The 18,737-nt window shown below is 37.1% G+C and overlaps 2 protein-coding genes across 7 annotated transcripts in view; one reads left to right on the top strand and one right to left on the bottom strand.

Annotated features, from left to right (window-relative positions):
- The first annotated feature begins 14,493 nt into the window (after positions 1-14,493).
- The window catches only part of LOC106875680 (membrane-associated tyrosine- and threonine-specific cdc2-inhibitory kinase), a 37,744-nt gene continuing 33,500 nt past the window's right edge, over positions 14,494-18,737 (top strand). For 3 of the 6 annotated variants that reach the window (XM_014923926.3, XM_052968833.2, XM_089353867.1), the window contains exon 1: positions 17,333-17,936. In XM_014923926.3, coding sequence (XP_014779412.1) covers positions 17,868-17,936 — 69 coding nt within the window. In that variant the 5' untranslated portion in view covers positions 17,333-17,867. Of the gene's footprint in view, positions 14,513-16,940; positions 17,108-17,332; positions 17,937-18,737 lie in introns of those variants that run through there. The other 3 variants (XM_014923925.2, XM_014923924.3, XM_014923923.3) reach the window with 3 other exon arrangements.
- Positions 15,636-16,765, bottom strand: LOC106875679 (2-oxoglutarate and iron-dependent oxygenase domain-containing protein 2). The gene has a single exon (XM_014923921.3). It carries the CDS (start codon positions 16,763-16,765, stop codon positions 15,731-15,733), a length of 1,035 nt encoding a protein of 344 aa, XP_014779407.2. The 3' UTR covers positions 15,636-15,730.

Here is an 18,737-nt window from a genome sequence, read left to right as displayed (position 1 = left end):
CTTGCAGCTTTGGTTTTCCAAGTTGTTTCCAGACTGACAAGGAAACAAAATTGCCTGTAGTAGCAGAGTCCAATTCCATTGTGAACAGTCTGTTCTGGATTGTTACTGGCACAATTAAACTGTGAGTATCTCGGGAAACTTCACCTAGGATCGCCTTGACTATCTCAACTTTTGTGATTCTTTTCACGGGAGTTTGTGAGTGACCATTGCGTTGCTGATGTTGTTTTTTCCTACACACCGCTTGCAAATGTCCCTTTTTGTCACAAAAATGACATTTGGTTTCCTTGAAAGGACAGTCTGTCGCTTTGTGGGCCTTTCCACATCGGTAGCATTTCTCCTGGTTTGTGGAATAAGACTGCTGATGGTTCTTCTGAGGACTCTTATTCTTGTTCTGTTGGACCTTGTAGACCTGCTTGGTTTTGGAACCGTATACAGTTTCTTTTGCAACCTTTGCTGCGTCTTCCATCTCGATGGCAACTTGGACAGCACGGGCAAAATCTAGTTCTGTGTTTTTTATCTTAAAAAGCGCCTTCAGAACCGCTTCATTGTTGACTGAACGTATGAATCTTTGTCTCAGAGCTTCATCCTGTGGGTTGGTGATCGCTGGAAAATCACAGGTAGCCGCATCCTGACGTATACATGCTGCCAGCTCCTGGAGAGTTTCACCTGGCTTCCGCTGCATATCACTCCAAAACTTGAAACGCTCTCTCACAATGAAAAGTTTAGGGTCGAACTGTTCTTTCATGAAGTCAACGATTTCGTCCATTGTCAAGTTGTTGATATCTTTAGGCGGATTTTGTTGTGTAACCAGATTAGCAAGTTGCTTGTAAACAGTAGCGGTCTGATTGGTCAGGAACACCTGTGCCATGCGTTGTTCAGGTACAGCATTAGCAGCCACAAACGTACGGAATCTTGACCAGTAATCAGGCCATAGTTCTGTCGCTGAATCAAATGCAGCAAATGGTGGAATCGACACCGTTGTCGAAGCAGCTGAAAAATAGCCACTAGGATCGCCTTCAACTTGTCGAGCACCAAACAGTTTTAACAGAGTATCCATATCTCTCTTATGTTGTTGCATTTGCTTGTCCATTTGTTCCCTAAACAATTCAATAAGTTCTACTGTCTGTTTTTCAGCCATTGTTATTACGATGAATAATTTTACGGTAAAGTAAGCATGTATCCTATCGGCGACGCCAATAAACTCTGTTGTATTTCCCTCGGAAGACTCGCAGAGATAACACAATGAGTTGTACAATTTAATTATTACATTTATTATTCAATTACATACAAAGAACGCACTCACCCAATGTTCGTTATGAATAAACAAGAATCATGTCCGCCATATCTATCAATGACATTTTACTCCGACAGTCACACAAGACAACAACGATGAAACAATGAACTCAGACGAACCACATTGACACAGGACTTCAGACGAACACAAATCCAACAGTCCATATAACAATTTCTCATTCTAAGTGTCTAACAATTAGTTCTATCGTTCATGTACATACTGTGTGCACTACACACACGCGTCCCTCACTTCACATTATCAAGTATGGTGACCGAAGATTTTAATTAGAACCTCAGTTTCCAGCATTTCATTTTCTGTACATATGAAATCCTTCAGTGGTATACAACCAGAACCACGCTAATAACTTAGGAGTGAAATTTAGGATTTCTCGGTTTTCTGCGAATCGATTTTGATAAAAGTTTTCCCTTCTGGTTTGCACTCTATGGCAACACCGTTGTTATGTTTTCATTGTTCTTTTTTTATTTCAGATTTTTCAGTTTTTGGGTGAACCACGCTAATAGAGTCTCTTCTCTCTAAGAACAATGGGACGTGGAAAAGGTCTGAACGGTGAAGAAACGTCTGACATAATGAAGGAAAGTGCTAAATACACCTCTCTTCATGTCATTGCGGAGACGTTAGGCCGTCATGTGGACACGGTTAGACGATTCCTGAAGGACCCTTCGTCAAGGAAGAAATGATCCGCTTGTAGGACCTCCAAGACTGTGACAGCTAGGGATTTAAGGAATATTGACCGCAAGTTACGTGGAAAACCTAGACAAACAAGCAGAGCCATTTTCACCGCTTCCGAACCAGAAATTGCATCCTCGGGACCATGGCTTCCGCGCGAGAACCCCTGAAACTGTCTCCTTTAACGCTCCCTCACAGGAGTTTGAGGCTTCAATGGGCCAAAAAGTTCATGACGTTAGACATGAGTTGTGTTCTGTTCACTGACGAAACCAGGGCGACTCTTGACGGACCTGATGGTTGGGCAAATGGTTGGGTCTATTTTGAAGATGAGCGTCACCAACGTTTATGATGTCGACAACAAGGTGGAGGAGTCATGTTGTGGGCTGGTATCATTGGGGACAGACTTACTGGCCCAGTCAGGATGCCTGAGGGGGTTAAAGTGACCGCAGCCGCCTACTGCAATCTCCTGATCCCTGGCTAGATGACATACTGCTGCCACTTCTAAGGAATCACGTATTCATGCATGACAACGCTCCCTTCTAGGACCACCCAAACATTACTAGGGTCTTACCGCACACAAGGTGAACAGTTGATAGTGTGGCCGCCTGCATCACCGGATTTCTATCGAAAATCTTTGGTCCATTATTTAGTAAGATGTTTATGCTGATGGATGCCAATTTATATTGAAAGATGTCTTATGGGCAACCATCAAAACTGCAGCAGAGGCAGTCCAACCTGCTACTATTAAGAAATTGATAGATTCCATGACTAATAGGGTTTTTGAAGTTATCTGTCGAAATGGTGCTTACGTGGCTAAATAATTCATTATGTCAATAAAGTTATAATGTTATTATGGTTTTCTGTTAAATATATACTCAAAGTATGCTTAATAAGTATCATTATCCTTCATTTTCTAAAAAAAAAAAAAAGTCTATATGGGCTGCTTTCATCCAAAAGCTATTAGCGTGATTCACCCCCAAATTGAAAAATCTGAAATAAAAAAGAAAGGACGTTACACAGAATAATGAAAACATAGCAGAAAACCGAGAAATCCTAAATTTCACTTCTAAATTATTAGCGTGGATCTGGGTATAGATGTTTTGCACCGATAAATACAGTTCATGGCTGTTTAACATCAAGTCAGTCGTCTATGACCAGACCTATAATCAAAGGTGTTACACCTGTGACAATTTCGCTAAGGTGTAATGTGAGGGGAATCGTAGCAGCTCCCTCAGTTCGTATTTGAATGAATCTGACTATGGATTAAAATCTCCAGTTACCATATATACAAATATTTTAGTTATACAGGTGATACACAAGCCTTTATAGTATTGACGCAAACCGGATAATAATAATAAGTCATTTGAACTTCTTAGTATACATATTATTTCGTCCTCTCACACCTCTCTACTACATATTTCATCCACCTCCCAATTATATTAATTGTACCTACGACTGAAGTTATCACGTTAACTGTTACGGTTCAGAGATTCCAGGATAGCTGGTCAGCTGCCATACACTCCTAACAACCCAAGTTAGTTGAACTAGAAGGACCCGAGCAAGTGAATAAGATTACCATATTTTGTTATGATTAGAACAATGAATATATCTGATTCATTATCCCTCTCAATTCCACAGGTGTCGACGGTCCTGTACAGAGCCATGGTGTACCTGAGGAAAACAAAACTGTTTTGCTCAGGCCGAGGTAAACGACTGTCTATCAGCATTCCAGACTAATTCGGAGCTTCCATTTCTTGAGATAATTCGATTTCAGGATTGAAAACCACATATCTACATCCTAGAGTAAGTGACTAAATTAAATTAACCAATCTGAGCAGCAAAATTGAACATCCAACACACATATTTCACAAGTAACGAAATTTGACAACGTAGGGGCAATAACTCTGGATGAGACATTTTAGAGTTATTTCCCTTGAATCGTTTAAATATTCCTTGTGAACCCGAAATATTTTCTTAGAGCCAAATGTATTTTCATTTCAACAAATATATATTTCCTTTCCTTTCTTCTATTTTTAGGAGTAATAGAGGAATTGTATGATGTGACGTATATGACGTTTCTAAGAGTATTAATTTTCTAAATGAACTAAAATGAAAATAGAAACTTGCGCAAGATCTCTGCTAGATAGAAGCTTACAACTTATATTTGTTAGTTTGTTATCTTGAAAATACAAACATCCTCTTATCTTCATAGCTTATTTGTTGGATGTACTCTAATAAAAAATAATCCTGTGCACCAACCACATATATATTTAGCAATAAAGAAACTACTGCAAAGCTATGTCATTACAACCAGTATTGGCTTTAATAATGGTTCTCAATCTTCTGTATATTTTTAGTCTTTTCAATACTAAATTGCCCACACGCAAGTTATCCAATCAAAATGAAGCTAAAATGGTACCATTGTTAGAATATGTCTTATTCCAATAGTCCACTGGTTCTCAACCACTTTTAATCTATGGACCCCTTTGATTACTGTTTTGTTCTGGAGTCCCCCACTAGCCATTCAATGTTTAAAAACTAGTTTCATAGATACATCTTGTAAAATTCCTGTTTTGTTTTTCACCCATTCACGTGTGTTGGTTTGCAGTAGAACTCTCCGAGAGAACATGTTTCAGTGGCTGGAAACCTGTTGAACTCTGTAAAGCATTAGAGAAAGAAACCTAGTTGTTTCTTACAATAAGTACATTTAAAACAAACTTTTTTCATGGATCCTTAAAATACTACTGTGGATCCACAATTTACCATTTTGATTGCTTGGATACCCAAAAATCTTATATGGATCCCAGTTGAGAATCACTGCTATAGTTCAATGAAGGTATCTTGATCTGTCAGAACAGTTAAAACACCACCTACAGTCTTAAAAACAGGACACAATTGTTCATGTAGTCTAAGATGTACAGAGAGATAAGAGAGTTATATCTGGAGTGTTTTTGGTCATAGCTCTACTTGATCAGAGCTGACCAGTAAGAATGTTGTTCCCACCTCGAAGTATTTTGATATGGTTCTTTTTAGAAAATCCTCACAAAATTTACGGAAAAGTAATGTATTAATGGTGGTCATGAAGATGATGATGACACAATGTATCCACCCTTACATTGTTTATGCCTTTCAGTTATGCAGCTTATGAAAATAATAATAAGAGTTCTTCTGATTTGTTTTTTTGCCAATGTTAACTTGGTTGGGATTTTAAACTATACATAAACTAAATTTAATTCATTTAATTATCCCCTAGGGGAGGAGGGTCAAAGGGTTATTAGGTATTATCCCTGCTCTTCTTCAGATGAATAGCATAAAAACAAAAGTAATGAATAAAACACTAAACATCAACCTTAGAATACTTTAAAGTTTCATATAACCAATTCTGATTTGCAGATCTTACCAAGGTTGAACTCACAGCTGTTGGCAAAACAAGAGCAAGGAGGGAATTCCAAAGGGATGATGCTCATGGGGCAAGGATTGGGGGTGGGATGGGGGAATGGTTAATGCAGGGTTCGAAATGACATGGGTGATGATAGGAAGAGAGATGAGAGTGCAGTGTTTCACAAACACCTAACTCTGACAGTTAGAGTTCATTTAAGATGGATTGAGGTAATTCTGTGGGATCATTTGAGTTTATTTGATCATTCTTACCCTATCTTCTAAATGTAAATAGCCATGTAGCTTCACTACAACAAGACCCTACTTTGCACCCCATCCTCCCATTTTTTAACCCCTCATCTCCCAGCATAAAGCTGCCCCTACCCAGGTGTTCATAGTTTTACAAGCTGTGTAGCAAATTTACTAGTGCTGGCGAGACAAAAAAGGACCCAGTACATGTTGTGAAGTGGCTGGCATTAAGAAGGACAGAAGCCATGCTAAAGCAGTTATTGAAGCACGATAGTCGTTGATCCTGTCACACCATCCAACCCATGCCAGCAAGGAACATGGACATTAAATGATGATGATGATGATGGCTTATTAATGCTTTAATTGTAAGTAATCATAACTATCAAGCAATAAGGAATCAACAGAGTTGATATCTAGACAATTACTTAATCAAGGGATAACATATGTGTAATTAGCAAACAATTAACACGTAGGAATATGTCAAGGTAAACAGACATAAATAAGATGAAATAAAACATAGATAGGAAAAATTAGGTTACTGGAGGAATTCAGCATTTACTACGGCAATTGTTCTCAACCAGGAAATATAAAGTTTGTCACAGATTTCCAAAGTAACAATAGTTATATTTCTAGTTGTGTAGTGTACAGGTTAACAGCAGGAAGGGCATTTACTAACAGAAACATTGTTTTGACACTACAAATTTGCAAAAAGCAATAAATGTAAAATATAAAATACAGCTAGAAACAATGTGCTTACAAAGTTCCTTAGAAGCCTCTAAACATGCCATTACTGCTCCTTAACTAATTTTGGAAATTAATGACTGTGTGGTTATGAAGCTTGCTTTGCAACCAGGTGATATACTTTAGCCTCAAACTGACCAATGCCTTGCAAATGAATTTGGTAGATGGAAACTGTGAGAAAGTCTGTTGTGTATGTGTGTGTGTTTCATGGTAGGACATTTTGACTTCTGTTTTTAGCATACAAGGAATCCACTTAGTGGTCTCTCCTCCTATTTATATATATATATATATATGGCAAATAAGAAAATGGAGAGGATACAAAACGACAAACTAGAATGTCTACCGGCTGATATATGTCATTTTTGTATCCTCACCATTTTCTTATTTGCCATATAAATTAAGGGTAAACCACTTTTTACCCCAGCCCATATATAATACTCAATTGCAAGATTGCCACACAATAACCAGCACTTAGGTATGAATAATTGGGCACGCTACCAGCGATATATTGGATAGATACTATCCCTTAGTTGGTTGGTTTCCCAACCTCTAACTCACACAGATACACACACACACGTGTCTCTTTATCCTCCCCCACCACTTGACAACTGTTAGTTCATTTCCGTCTCCATATGTAAAAGAGATAAAAGAAGAAAATGATTACTTTGATTTGACTAAACAGAAAGAAGGGGAGAAGAGCAGAAGGAAGAGTAGATTAGATGATAAAGCTTCTCTTTTGGTGTCCAACTGAGATGCATAGAAATAACTGCATGGAATTAAAAGAGCTGGTGCCTAATTTGAATTGATATCGATTCAAGTTCAAATCAACTGTTAATTTGGAACAATTAATTTCAAACTACAAATATATGAGAAGGAAAACAAGCGAGAAAGGAATCCCCAAATAAGTTATATTGAAGGAGGAAGAGTTGACACAAGGTATGACTATGAAGATGTTACAGATCAGCATCGTTTCAGTTTACAATTAAGTAGTATTAGGAACATCATCTATTTATAAGATCCTTTGTGGTTATTTTTCAGCCTCAGGTGAATGTAGCATGAACTACATTATCAAATATATCACTTAAGGTAAATGTAGCTGTTATTTCCAGCTGATTGAGTGACCATGTAGAAGCCCCTTCTTTGATCCAAAAGGAATTTCCCTTAACTGTAAAAAAAAAAAATTTGAAGATGCTGGAGCCATTCTAGCATAGAAATGAATCAGAATGAAGAATAAGATAATTGAGTTCAAATTTAAATAAATCCAAGATACAAACTCTATCAATAACCAGAATTTACATTTCCACAGATAAAAGCAAAAATAAAAATGTGGGGAGAATAAAACATGTAGACTTAAATGTTAGCTTAACAAAAGATTAACGCCATTACTTATGATAGCCATTATATCTTTTATTTTTTACTTGTTTCAGTCATTAGACTGTGGCCATGCAGGAGCATCACCTTGAAGAATTTTTAGTTGAATGAATCAACTCCAGTACTTATTTTTTGTTAAGGCTGGTATTTATTCTTCTGTTGAGCTGCTAAGTTATGGGGACATAAACATACCAACACTGGTTGTCAAGTGGTAATGGGGGACATACACACACACACCTATATATTGATATGTAATTATAAGATCCAAGGATCTAAGTGTAGGAAGTTTGTAAGCTTTGAGCAGTCTGTGGTAGGTATAAAAAACAACATTCAGGAACAATAATAATTTATTGGCATTGAAGGTTGTAGGCTTTTCCAATATTGAGGCTTGATAAGCTGAAAAATATTTTTCATAACTCATGATTAGCAACCTGAGCTACTATGAATGCAAATAAAAATCCAAAATAAGGGAGTGTAGCAGGTGAAATTCAGGCTACATGTTTCCTAGCAAGCAGATCCTTTGATGTAATTATTACTTATCCCTTCAGGTAGATGGCCATGCTCAATATGTAGAAAAGGCATAGGAAGAAACTCCATAAGATGTCCCTGCTGCAAGCCAATGGCACATAAGAGGTGCAGTAATATCAGAGGAACGTTAACAGGGAAAATAGTCTTTGTGTGTGACATATCTACAGAGATACAATAAACACTAGAAATGTACAGAAAATAGATTTTGTCAAATGCCAGAAGGGATATCTAGAAGTAGTTGATAGCTTCCGTTATCTAGGTGACCAAGTCAGCAGTGGAGGTGGATACTCCGAGAGTGTAGCTGCAAGAATAAGAATAGGCTGGGCAAAGTTCAGAGAGCTTCTACCTCTGTTGGTAACAAATGGTCTCTCTCTCTTAGAATGAAAGACAGACTGTATGATGCCTGTGTGTGAATAGCCATGCTCTATGGCAGTAAAACATGGGCTGTGACTGCAGAGGGCATGCAAAGGCTTGAAAGAAATGAAACCAGTATGCTTCACTGGATGTGCAATGTCAGTGTGCATGCATGACAGAATGTAAGTGTTTTGAGAGAAAAACTGGACATAAGAGGCATCAAATGTAGTGTGCAAGAGAGATGAAGAGATTAATGTGCTGGTGTGGTCATGTGATGTATATGGATGAGGACAGTTGTGTAAAGAAGTGCTGATCTCTGTGGATGGAGCCTGTAGAAGAGGTAGACATTGTCAGTAGCATAATCTTTGAATGTTGGGCCTCACAGAGGTGAGGGATGGGCCTCATAGAGGTGACAGCAAGTGACTGAGACCTTTGGCAATATGCTGTGCTTGACTTCTGAAATCATAGTCATGACTGTTACCGACACCCATGAAATTGTAGTCATGGCCACTGCTGGTGTCATGTAAAAACCACCCATGACACTCTTGGAGTAGTTGGCTTTAGGAAGGGCATCCAGCCATAGAAATCATGCCAAATGGTGCAGCTCTCTGGCTTACTAGTTCCAGTAAAACCATCTAACCCATGCCAGCATGGAAAGCAAACATTAAATGATGATGAAGGGGTACTCAGCTAGTTACTCAACAGGTTGAAAGTACTTTAATTATATGAAGGTTACAGTGTCCTTAAGGAATCCTAAGTTAACTCACCAAAAGGGATCTTTCGCCTGACAACCTGCTAGCTGAGTATGCCTCATATAATTATTACATCAGAGGATTTGCTAGCTAGGAAACATATGTAGCCTGGGTTTTACCTGCTCCACTCTCTCAATTTGTGTGTATATATATATATGTATGTATATATATGTGTGTATGTAATGGGATTCTTTCAGTTTCCACCTACTAAATCCACTCGCAAGGCTTTGGTTGGCCCAAGGTTATTGTAGAAGACGCTTGCCTAAGGTGCCATGGAGTGGGACTGAACCTGAACCATGTGGTTGGGAAGCAAGCTTCTTACCACACAGTCATGTCTGTGCCTGTGGTAAACTTTCTTCCCATTGTCTCTGAAATTTTATCTCTAGCCAGCAGCCTTTGACTTGCACACTATTCAAGAGAATACTAACCATGTCAATCTCACTAATCTTGGAGAGTCCTTCCTTCAGACCAACCCAATAAAAGATTAAAAAGAAGGGCCCATAGCCTTTGGATGCTTTCTCAGGCTGATGACAGTGATGAATTTGATGTTTAACTTGAACTTCAGTAGGTTGATGCCCTTATGGAAAGTATGGAGGAAGGCAGGAAGTTCCATAGATTTTGGGTCTGAAAAAGAAAGACTAAGCAAAAAGTATTTAATACTGAAGTTTCTGGAGTGAGATAAAGGAGTTGGAGGTAGGGGTGGGCTTAGGCAGGAGTGTCAGATTGCTAATTGAGAAGGGGAAGAACCATTGAAGAGTAAGCAAGTGAGTGGGAGAGAAAGAGAGAGAAAGAGAGAGAGAGAGAGAGAGAGAGAGAGAGAGAGAGAGAGAGAGAGTGAAGTTTTGCCAACAGTTCGATGGCTTTTTCTTTATATTTGATTCAGGCCTGCCCAAACTGAACTGCATTCATGATGCCTCATTTTTGTTTCAGATATGTCAATATTACATAATACTTGAAAGAAAGGTATTTAAGATGGTCGGGTATTATTTGAATTTAGCTGCTATTTTTGCTGTCACTTTAGCTTGTAGTCAAGAATTTTGTATCGTAGCTACTCTCTCTCAGATATGTGAAGAGTACTCAAATGTGGAACTCCTTTTAATCATCATCATCATCATTTAATGTCTGTTGTCCATGCTGGCATAGGTCACGTGGCTCGACCAGAGCTGCACCAGACTCCAGTCTGCCAACCACTTTACAAAGAGTACTGGGCGCTTTTAGGTGGCACTGCATGGGTGCTTTTACTCAACAAAATATTAACAAGCTATCAAGATGCAGATCTGGTTTTGCTATAAGTATGTATTCACAGATCATCTAGACTGTGAGGCTTTAGTATTTGCAAAGTTTGTTATGTTTTAGTTATGTGCTGCTAATTGCAGGACCTGCAAAGGCCCTGACACAGCCCCTTCCTCCAAACCAAACCATTAAGAACAATGTGATGGTACACGAGGGAAGTATTTCCTTGATATGTGTAGTGTATTTAGGTGGGCCTTCTGAGACAAATGAGATCAATGTTAATATTTACCCATAACAGTTGTTGGTTAACAACTGCAGGAATATATATATATGTTACACGTTCATATCTATGTGTATGCGTAGGTATACGTATATATGAATACATCCCCACTAGTAGTACTATTTTGTTAAGCGCATCTACTAAGCAGTATGAACTGTGTCTAAGGCAGATACGCACAGTGTGTATCACTCCGCTATATATATATATATATATATATATATATATATATATATACTGTTTGTAAACTTGCCAAGTAAATAAACATGTAGAATCATAATAATGCCTTCAGTGAGTTGTTTATTATCCCAACACGAACCAAAAGAATACATAACATGGTGGCAGTGATAAATACTTAATCGAAAACCATGCCTTTACAACAAAACAGGAACACAACAAACCTGAAATTTAATAAACTGAATATCGCTTCGTCTTCGGACACACACACAAAGATCCGAAATGGTGGCCCCTGTCGCCGTACTGATGAATCTACATCCGACCATGAACTGTGACGGAGATGATATCATGGAAGCGTTCAAGAAATTCAAACAGGAAACTCAACTGGCTTTCAAAAGCTTCCTGAAAGGAACAACTACCGATGAAATGGTAAGCTACATCCTTTTATGGACAGGAGAGAAGGGCCTAGACCTATTCAATAGTTGGGATACGTCAGAATCAGATTGCAATAATTCAGACACACTTTTAGAGAAATTTGAAAGGCACCTAGAGCCCAGATCAAACCATAGAATTCATAGGTATGAATTCCAGGGCCTGAAACAAGACCCACAAAAAACGATTGACAACTTCCTGTCCAGACAAAAGAATGTTGCCGAGAAATGCAGATTCAAAGACAAGGACGAAAGGATTGTTGATCAACTTATATGGAGGTGTGCTCATAAAGAAATCCAAAAATCCCTCATCGGTAAGGATGCTCTCCAATTGATAGAAGCAGTAGACACTGGAAGAGCATTCGAAGCCACTACCAAACAAATGGCCTCACTTTACAAACAAACACAATAGGCAGCAGTGTAGATATTTTATCTAGACATAGGACGAAACATACCCACAAATAGAGAACATGCCAGTACTGTGGTACAGAGTATGAGTTCAATGACCGGAACAAATGTCCTGCATTCGGTACACACTGCAAAGCATGTGGAAAGCCCAACCATTGGGAAAAAATGTGTAGACTAACAAAATCTCACAAATACAAGCCTCAATTTTCAAAGAGGAGCTGTAAGAGAAGACAAAGAGATATACATGCCAAACATCAGGAAGAAAACACCTCAGAGAAGGAATTCTTGGCAGTCGGCACAATAAATGTACATGAGATGGGAAATGACAACCAGAAAAAAAAAAGAGGCGTATACAACAATACAAATTCAAAAGAAGTCAGGCAAAAAACGAATAAACATTGACTTAAAGCTAAAGATTGACACTGGAGCCCAGAGTGATATCTTACCTGTCAACCTCTACAAAAAGATGTTCCCAGAACATGATACAAGAGGATAATGTCAAAGAAGGAATCCTCACACCAAGTGATGTAATCCTCACTGCATACGGAGGTACCAGGATTCCACAACTGGGCAAAACAACCATCACAGGGACACACAAAGGAAAAATAATCAAGTGTTCTTTTTATGTCACAAGAACAGAAGGACCTGCAATTCTTGGACTTGATACCTGTCAAAAGCTTAATATTGTGTCAATCAACGGTGAAGTGAAGGCAGCTCCAAGCAGGATTGACAGAGATATGCCTATCAAAAACACCAGCCAGACTACAAAGGCTACTGTTGAGGCTCCAAAAATACGACTACAATATCAGATACAAGCCAGGAAAGGACCTGATATTGGCAGATGCTCCTTCCAGACTATCCTCACATGATAAACAGGAGATGGAAGGACTAAGTGTTAAGGTCCACCACATTGTAAATGTGACAAACACAAAGCTGGAACAAATCAAAGAAGAGACCAGCAAAGATGAAGAACTCCAGCTTCTTACTCAGATGGTGATTCAGGGGTGGCCAGAGAAGAGGCATCAGGTGCAAACCCTCATTCATGAATATTGGGCCATCCATGATGACATATCAGTGGAGAATGGAATCCTGGTGGCTGGATAAATAGAAATTCTTGACAAGATCCACCAAGGGCATCTGAGAATGGAAAAATGCAAACTCCGAGTCAGCTGTATATTGGGTAGGTATGTACAAAGACATAGAAAAGATGGTTTTTACATGTCACATCTGTCAAAAGTACAGAAACTCACAACAAAATGAGGAAATGATATCCAGTGACATTCCAAGAAGGCCATGGCAAACTATTGGAATAGATCTGTTCACAGAGAACCAAGAATGATACTTGATTATGGTCTGTTACTACTCCAAATTCCCATTTGTGAGAAAAGTAAAAGATCTGAGAGCTAAAACAATAACTACAGTGGCTCGAGGACTTCTAGCAGAGCAAGGAATACCAGAGCAGATCATATGAGACAATGGAACCCAGTTCACATCTCAGGAATTCAAAAAGCTAGCTGATGAATATGGGTTCAACATTGTAACCTTAGCTCCACACTACCCCAAAGGTCATGGATCCATAGAAAGACAGGTGCAGACAGTCAAGAGAACACAAGTCAAATGCCGAGAAACTAAGGAAGACCCACACCTGACATTTTTGTCCCTACAAGCAACACTACTGAGAGCTGACATGAAATCTCCTGCAGAAATGCTGAATGGCAAGAAATACAAAACCATCTTGCCAACTAAGAACCAACCTCCTATTCACCAGGAAGAGACAAGAGCGAAGCTAGCAGCCACTCAAGAACAAGCACAGAAATATTACAACAAACATACACAATATTTACCTGAGATACTTGGAGGACTTCATGTGCATACTCAAGATCCTATAACTAAAACATGGATCCCAGCACAAGTTGTCAGTAGAGCTGAAACTCCAAGATCATACATTATAGAAACTGAATCTGGTAGGCAGCTGAGACGTAACAGGGCCCACATCCGCCCAAGGCTATCGAGGATAACATGCGCAACACCTGCAGCATCAGTGACAACACCAACAAGAACCACAACACCCACAGCAGATGACAGCACAAACAGAATCCGTGTTTCCACAGAATCATCACCCCAACGGGCACCAACCACCCATCAACAGCCCAACGACACACCTCAGACACCAGTGCAGAGCACAAGATCCACCAGATGGAGACTGAACATTTTACCACCGATTCGATACCGTTAAAAGAAGAAAAAAAAACCAAAAAACTATTTCTTCTAGATCAGGAAGCAGAAAACTATGTGTGTGGGCAGAATAATCTCACGGTTTCTGCTGCAGGATTGCCACCCTTGCGCTGACAAGCCATTAGTGTAAGGGAGATTACTTCTATTTTTTCATTGCCAAAATATCCTTTTTGTTTTTATCAAGAAGGGATGTTACACGTTCATATTTATGTGTATGCGTAGGTATACGTATATAGGAATACACCCCCACTAGAAGTACTATTTTGTTAAGCGCATCTACTAGGCAGTATGAACTGTGTCTAAGGCAGATACGCACAGTGTGTATCACTCCGCTATATATATACTGTTTGTAAACATGCCAAATAAATAAACAGGAAGAATCATAATGGTGCCTTCAGTGAGTTGTTTTATTATCCCAACACGAACCAAAAGAATACATAACAAATATATATAATATTGTTACAATATATATAAAAGAATACATAATATATATATATATATATATATATATATATATAAGCTTATGTATATATTTATATTATCTCAGTTTTAAAAAAACCATGACAATGTAAATATGTTAATAGTTACCATGGGTAGCAAAAATTACACAAAAAAAACAGGATATCACACCCGTTTTATAGGTAGAGATACCAAGTTAAAGTGATGCATTTTGAGTAGATATGAATAATAACAATAAATGGAGCAAAACGCATATAAATAAAAATTCCTTTAACTTTTATTTATATGCGTTCTGCTCCATTCATTGTTATTATTCCTGAGGTGAATAGTGTAAGGTTTACCAAATTCAGCTTTACTTCCAGGGTTGATAAAATAAAATATGTCCTATATCGGACTGAAATAGCCAGCTATACCCTCATCCAAATTTGAGGTAATGTGAAGAATCCACTGAAGTGGATATATAGCCAAACATATCCAACGCTATAAAAATTAAAATAAAAACGGTGGAATTTTGGTTTAAGCACTCCAAATAACCACTCATAACTTTATTTTTTGGAACTTTCAGAAAAAAAATATTTGCGAAATTGTGTTCTACACACGGGAATTCATATAAATATGCAAAAAAAAAAAAAAAATCGTGATTTAAGGGCGATTTAGCTGTTATTTTTAGCACATCTCACGACCACAAAATAAACACTATTGCTGCTGAATTATGTTCCTATAAAGGAAACATTAAGAATATTCCGTAAAATAGAGAACGATAAAATTTTTATTTTCAAAGGGAGATTAAGAAAAACAAAGCGATAGTAACTTTTACATAAAGAAAAAAAATTAAAATCACACAAAATTAAATCTTTAATATAAAGTTTGTGGAAATATCGCAATAATTTTGTTGAGAAATTTCAAATTAACAAAAAACATTTGAGATGAAAATGAATTAAAATAGGAATTGAAATTAAGTAGAAAACTAAAAACAAATGAGAAACGGACGGAAGTGTTTCCGAAAAAAGTTAATAAAACAGCTCTTTTTGTTTATTTGAAATAAAATTTTAAATAGCAGATTTTTTTCGATTCTAAAAAAATATTTTATTAGATTTAAATTTGAATGCAATATTGAAAAATAAAATCGATAATACCCAACAGGTTAATGCTCGCTTTATATAACGCAAACATCAACAAACCGTGGATTGTCTTGTCTTTCATCATGCACCGTGAAGCCTTGACCATTCCCTCCAGTTGTGTCTTTTTCTAACTGAGGGACACTAAGACACATTGGGCACAAATGATTCCTGATAGATGATGATCTCATCCACATAACCAAATTATGTCGGGTTCCAGATTCAATGGGAAGTGCTTCGTGCATCTGGCGACCTCGATGAAGGATTCCATATCTTGGTGTGTTAGGATAGTGAAAAGTTGACGTTTCATACATTTCTGTGTTAAGTCCGCGGAAGTTCAAGCCACCCGCACTAAATTCTTTACCAAGGCAAACATTCAGTGTTATTTCAGCATTGTCATAATGAGCACCAAGATTTCTATCTTGCCCGCAAGCATACTTCACAGTAAAAACTCTATGAGAATCAAGACTACCACCTCCAAAATCGGGAAACAAGTAGCGTGTAATCCATGATAAATAATTAATTCTTAAAGGCTCCAGCAACTCCTTATCGAAACCTAATTCATCGAGCAGGCAACCGTTATTGTTCATTGTATTTGGTCGGCCTTTCGGTAAATCACTTCTTTCAAAATTTTCCAGTTCTCGGATGAACATGTCGCAAAACTCTTGCGTAAAAACAGGAAATGCATAGAGACGAAACGATTTATGTATAGTGATAGATTTTTTAACATCATCATTCATTCCTGCGTTCTTGCATAAGTAAACCAAATGCAAGAATTTTGGATCCAAATATGATTCTTTCAGAAAATAAATGCTTGGATGCAATGGTCTGTATCTGGATGAGATCAGTTGACGTCGATGTAAAGCATTTTTACATATATCACGCCTTCTTTGTATTTCATCTTTTATCTCTTTAAATATTGATTCAAATTGTTCTTTAGAATTGCAACCCTTTTGTCGAAGTGTTTCACCGTAAAGAGTTTTAAACGAAGATTCATCTTTGAAAGTAACGTGCATCCCATATTTTCTTAGAAATATGTTACGGCTGTAGAAGCATGCACAATTGTAAAACATGATTAAATTCGAAATAACTGATCAATAGTTTTGTTTGGTATACATCATAAAAATAAAAACTGATTAAAGAAAAAAATATATACGCCTATAAAGCGCCAGGTTTGCAGGAATAATAAATAACAGATAACAAATCAGTGACGTCACTGTAGCATATTTATGACGTATGACAATAATAGTTGCGTGTGAAAAGTAAGGAATAAAACAATGTCAACTTGGAAGAGTATCAGAAAGTTCTAGGCATAAAATGTAGAGATAACTAAGGATTGAGTAGTAAGGTAGAAATTAAATTAAAAATGACTGATCTCCCCATAACACACCACGTGTTGCATGAGATTGGAAACTGTTAGTATTTTCAACTTTGTCAACAGTAACAAATAACGATATTACAGTGGTAGTAAAGTATAGGTTTACAGAGAAAAAACATATCGCTTTTATCCCATCCCCACCCGACAGGCTCAACTTGTCAATATTTCAAATGGAACAGAAGCTTCCAAAATAAAACAAAAAAACAAATATTGATTAAACTTGAAAAATACAATTTTATTATTGTGTATGAGTTAAAACATAAATAACCCATTTATAACTAACAATAATCGGTTGACTAAGAAACTAAAAGTACCTTAGTTAAAAACTATGAAATAAACAAACAAACGCCATCAATACATTCAAACGAGTTAAATGCCGAAGTATTAGCCAACTGTCATTTCTAACGCATGTTTCGATTTGTCAATTTGAATGCTAAGCTAGATTGAAAATTTCTCTTCGTAAATATTGTAGGAGGCAATTAAAACTATTACGATGATAAATATTATGCATTTATGCATTCTAATATTGTTAGAAGAATAAATTGTTTAGAGTGTGAGAGCTATGCTTTATTCAATTTAACTATAAATTATAAAAGATTTGACAAATAAGCCAGCAACAGCCATAAGAATATTGACCAATCAGTGCGCTGCTTTCTAAAAACAAAAATTAGCGCGAATTAAATAAGTCGTGTGTGAGTGAGAACTTGTTGTTGAATATCTTCACCAACAAGTTGAAATATACATATATAAATATATATCTTTCTCTTCGTTTATTTTGATTAACTACAGTTACTTAAATGGCATTTTCAAGTCCTAGACCGACACCAAAGTTCTTCACAGAAACTGCAACATTTAGTACAAAGAAAGTAAGTAAATTTTGTGTTAACAGTTGCCATGTGTATTTAAAGTTGGCTCCTTTCATTCTGTTTTTGCTTTATATTGTATTCGTTAGTTGTTCATACTTGTATTTTATTTTCACATGACGCGGGTCGGAGTGAGGTAATATTTCTGTTTCGTTATCTAAATTTATTGTAAATATTTTAAACGTGTTAATTGTTTTCGCCCCGTTGAAAGTCCTTAACAAACTCCGCCTTCATTTTAGTCAAGTCTGTCAGGCCCACCTTATTTATCATTTTTTGTTTATTTCTACTCAACGCTGTCAGTTTATATTAATTGCTTTTCTTAGTTCTTTTGATCTTAACGTTTGCTAACGGCATCCACCCACAAAAATGTTTATTCTACTTTATTCTCCTCATTCTCATCCTGTCTTATTTATTACAAAAAAAAAATGAACATTTTCAAATTCTATGTTATATAACAAAACTTATTTGGATGAAGATAAGAGTCTACACAATTAACTTTCCTCCAATTAGTTTTATCCATCGTGTATGTATTGGTTTGTGGCCCTTCTATAGTTGATAAACTGGGATTTCCGTATCTAATATTTGATTTTGATAATGTGCATATTGCAACTGTTGCTTTGTATATCCACATCAGCTTATATTTCTTCAGTTAAGTTGACATCCAGTTTGAGCTTTAATGAGGAGGCTGGTCATAATATATTTGTAGAAAAGAAAGGAGATTGATTAAATGCTTAAGAAACTCTTACTATTTACTATAGAGAAAAAGTGTTTTGATTAATGAAATTTCATGTCTAATTGTAAAGG

The sequence above is a fragment of the Octopus bimaculoides genome, chromosome 6 (assembly GCF_046866305.1).
Source record: "Octopus bimaculoides isolate indiv1 chromosome 6, ASM4686630v1, whole genome shotgun sequence".
In the NCBI taxonomy this organism is placed as follows: Eukaryota; Metazoa; Mollusca; class Cephalopoda; order Octopoda; family Octopodidae; genus Octopus; species Octopus bimaculoides.
Note: the sequence above shows the minus strand (reverse complement) of the source record. Positions and strands in the feature narration are given on the sequence as shown.

Excerpts from the sequence above, each read along its gene's own strand:
- LOC106875679 (XM_014923921.3), bottom strand. The coding sequence starts at position 16,765 with ATGTTTTACAATTGTGCATGCTTCTACAGCCGTAACATATTTCTAAGA.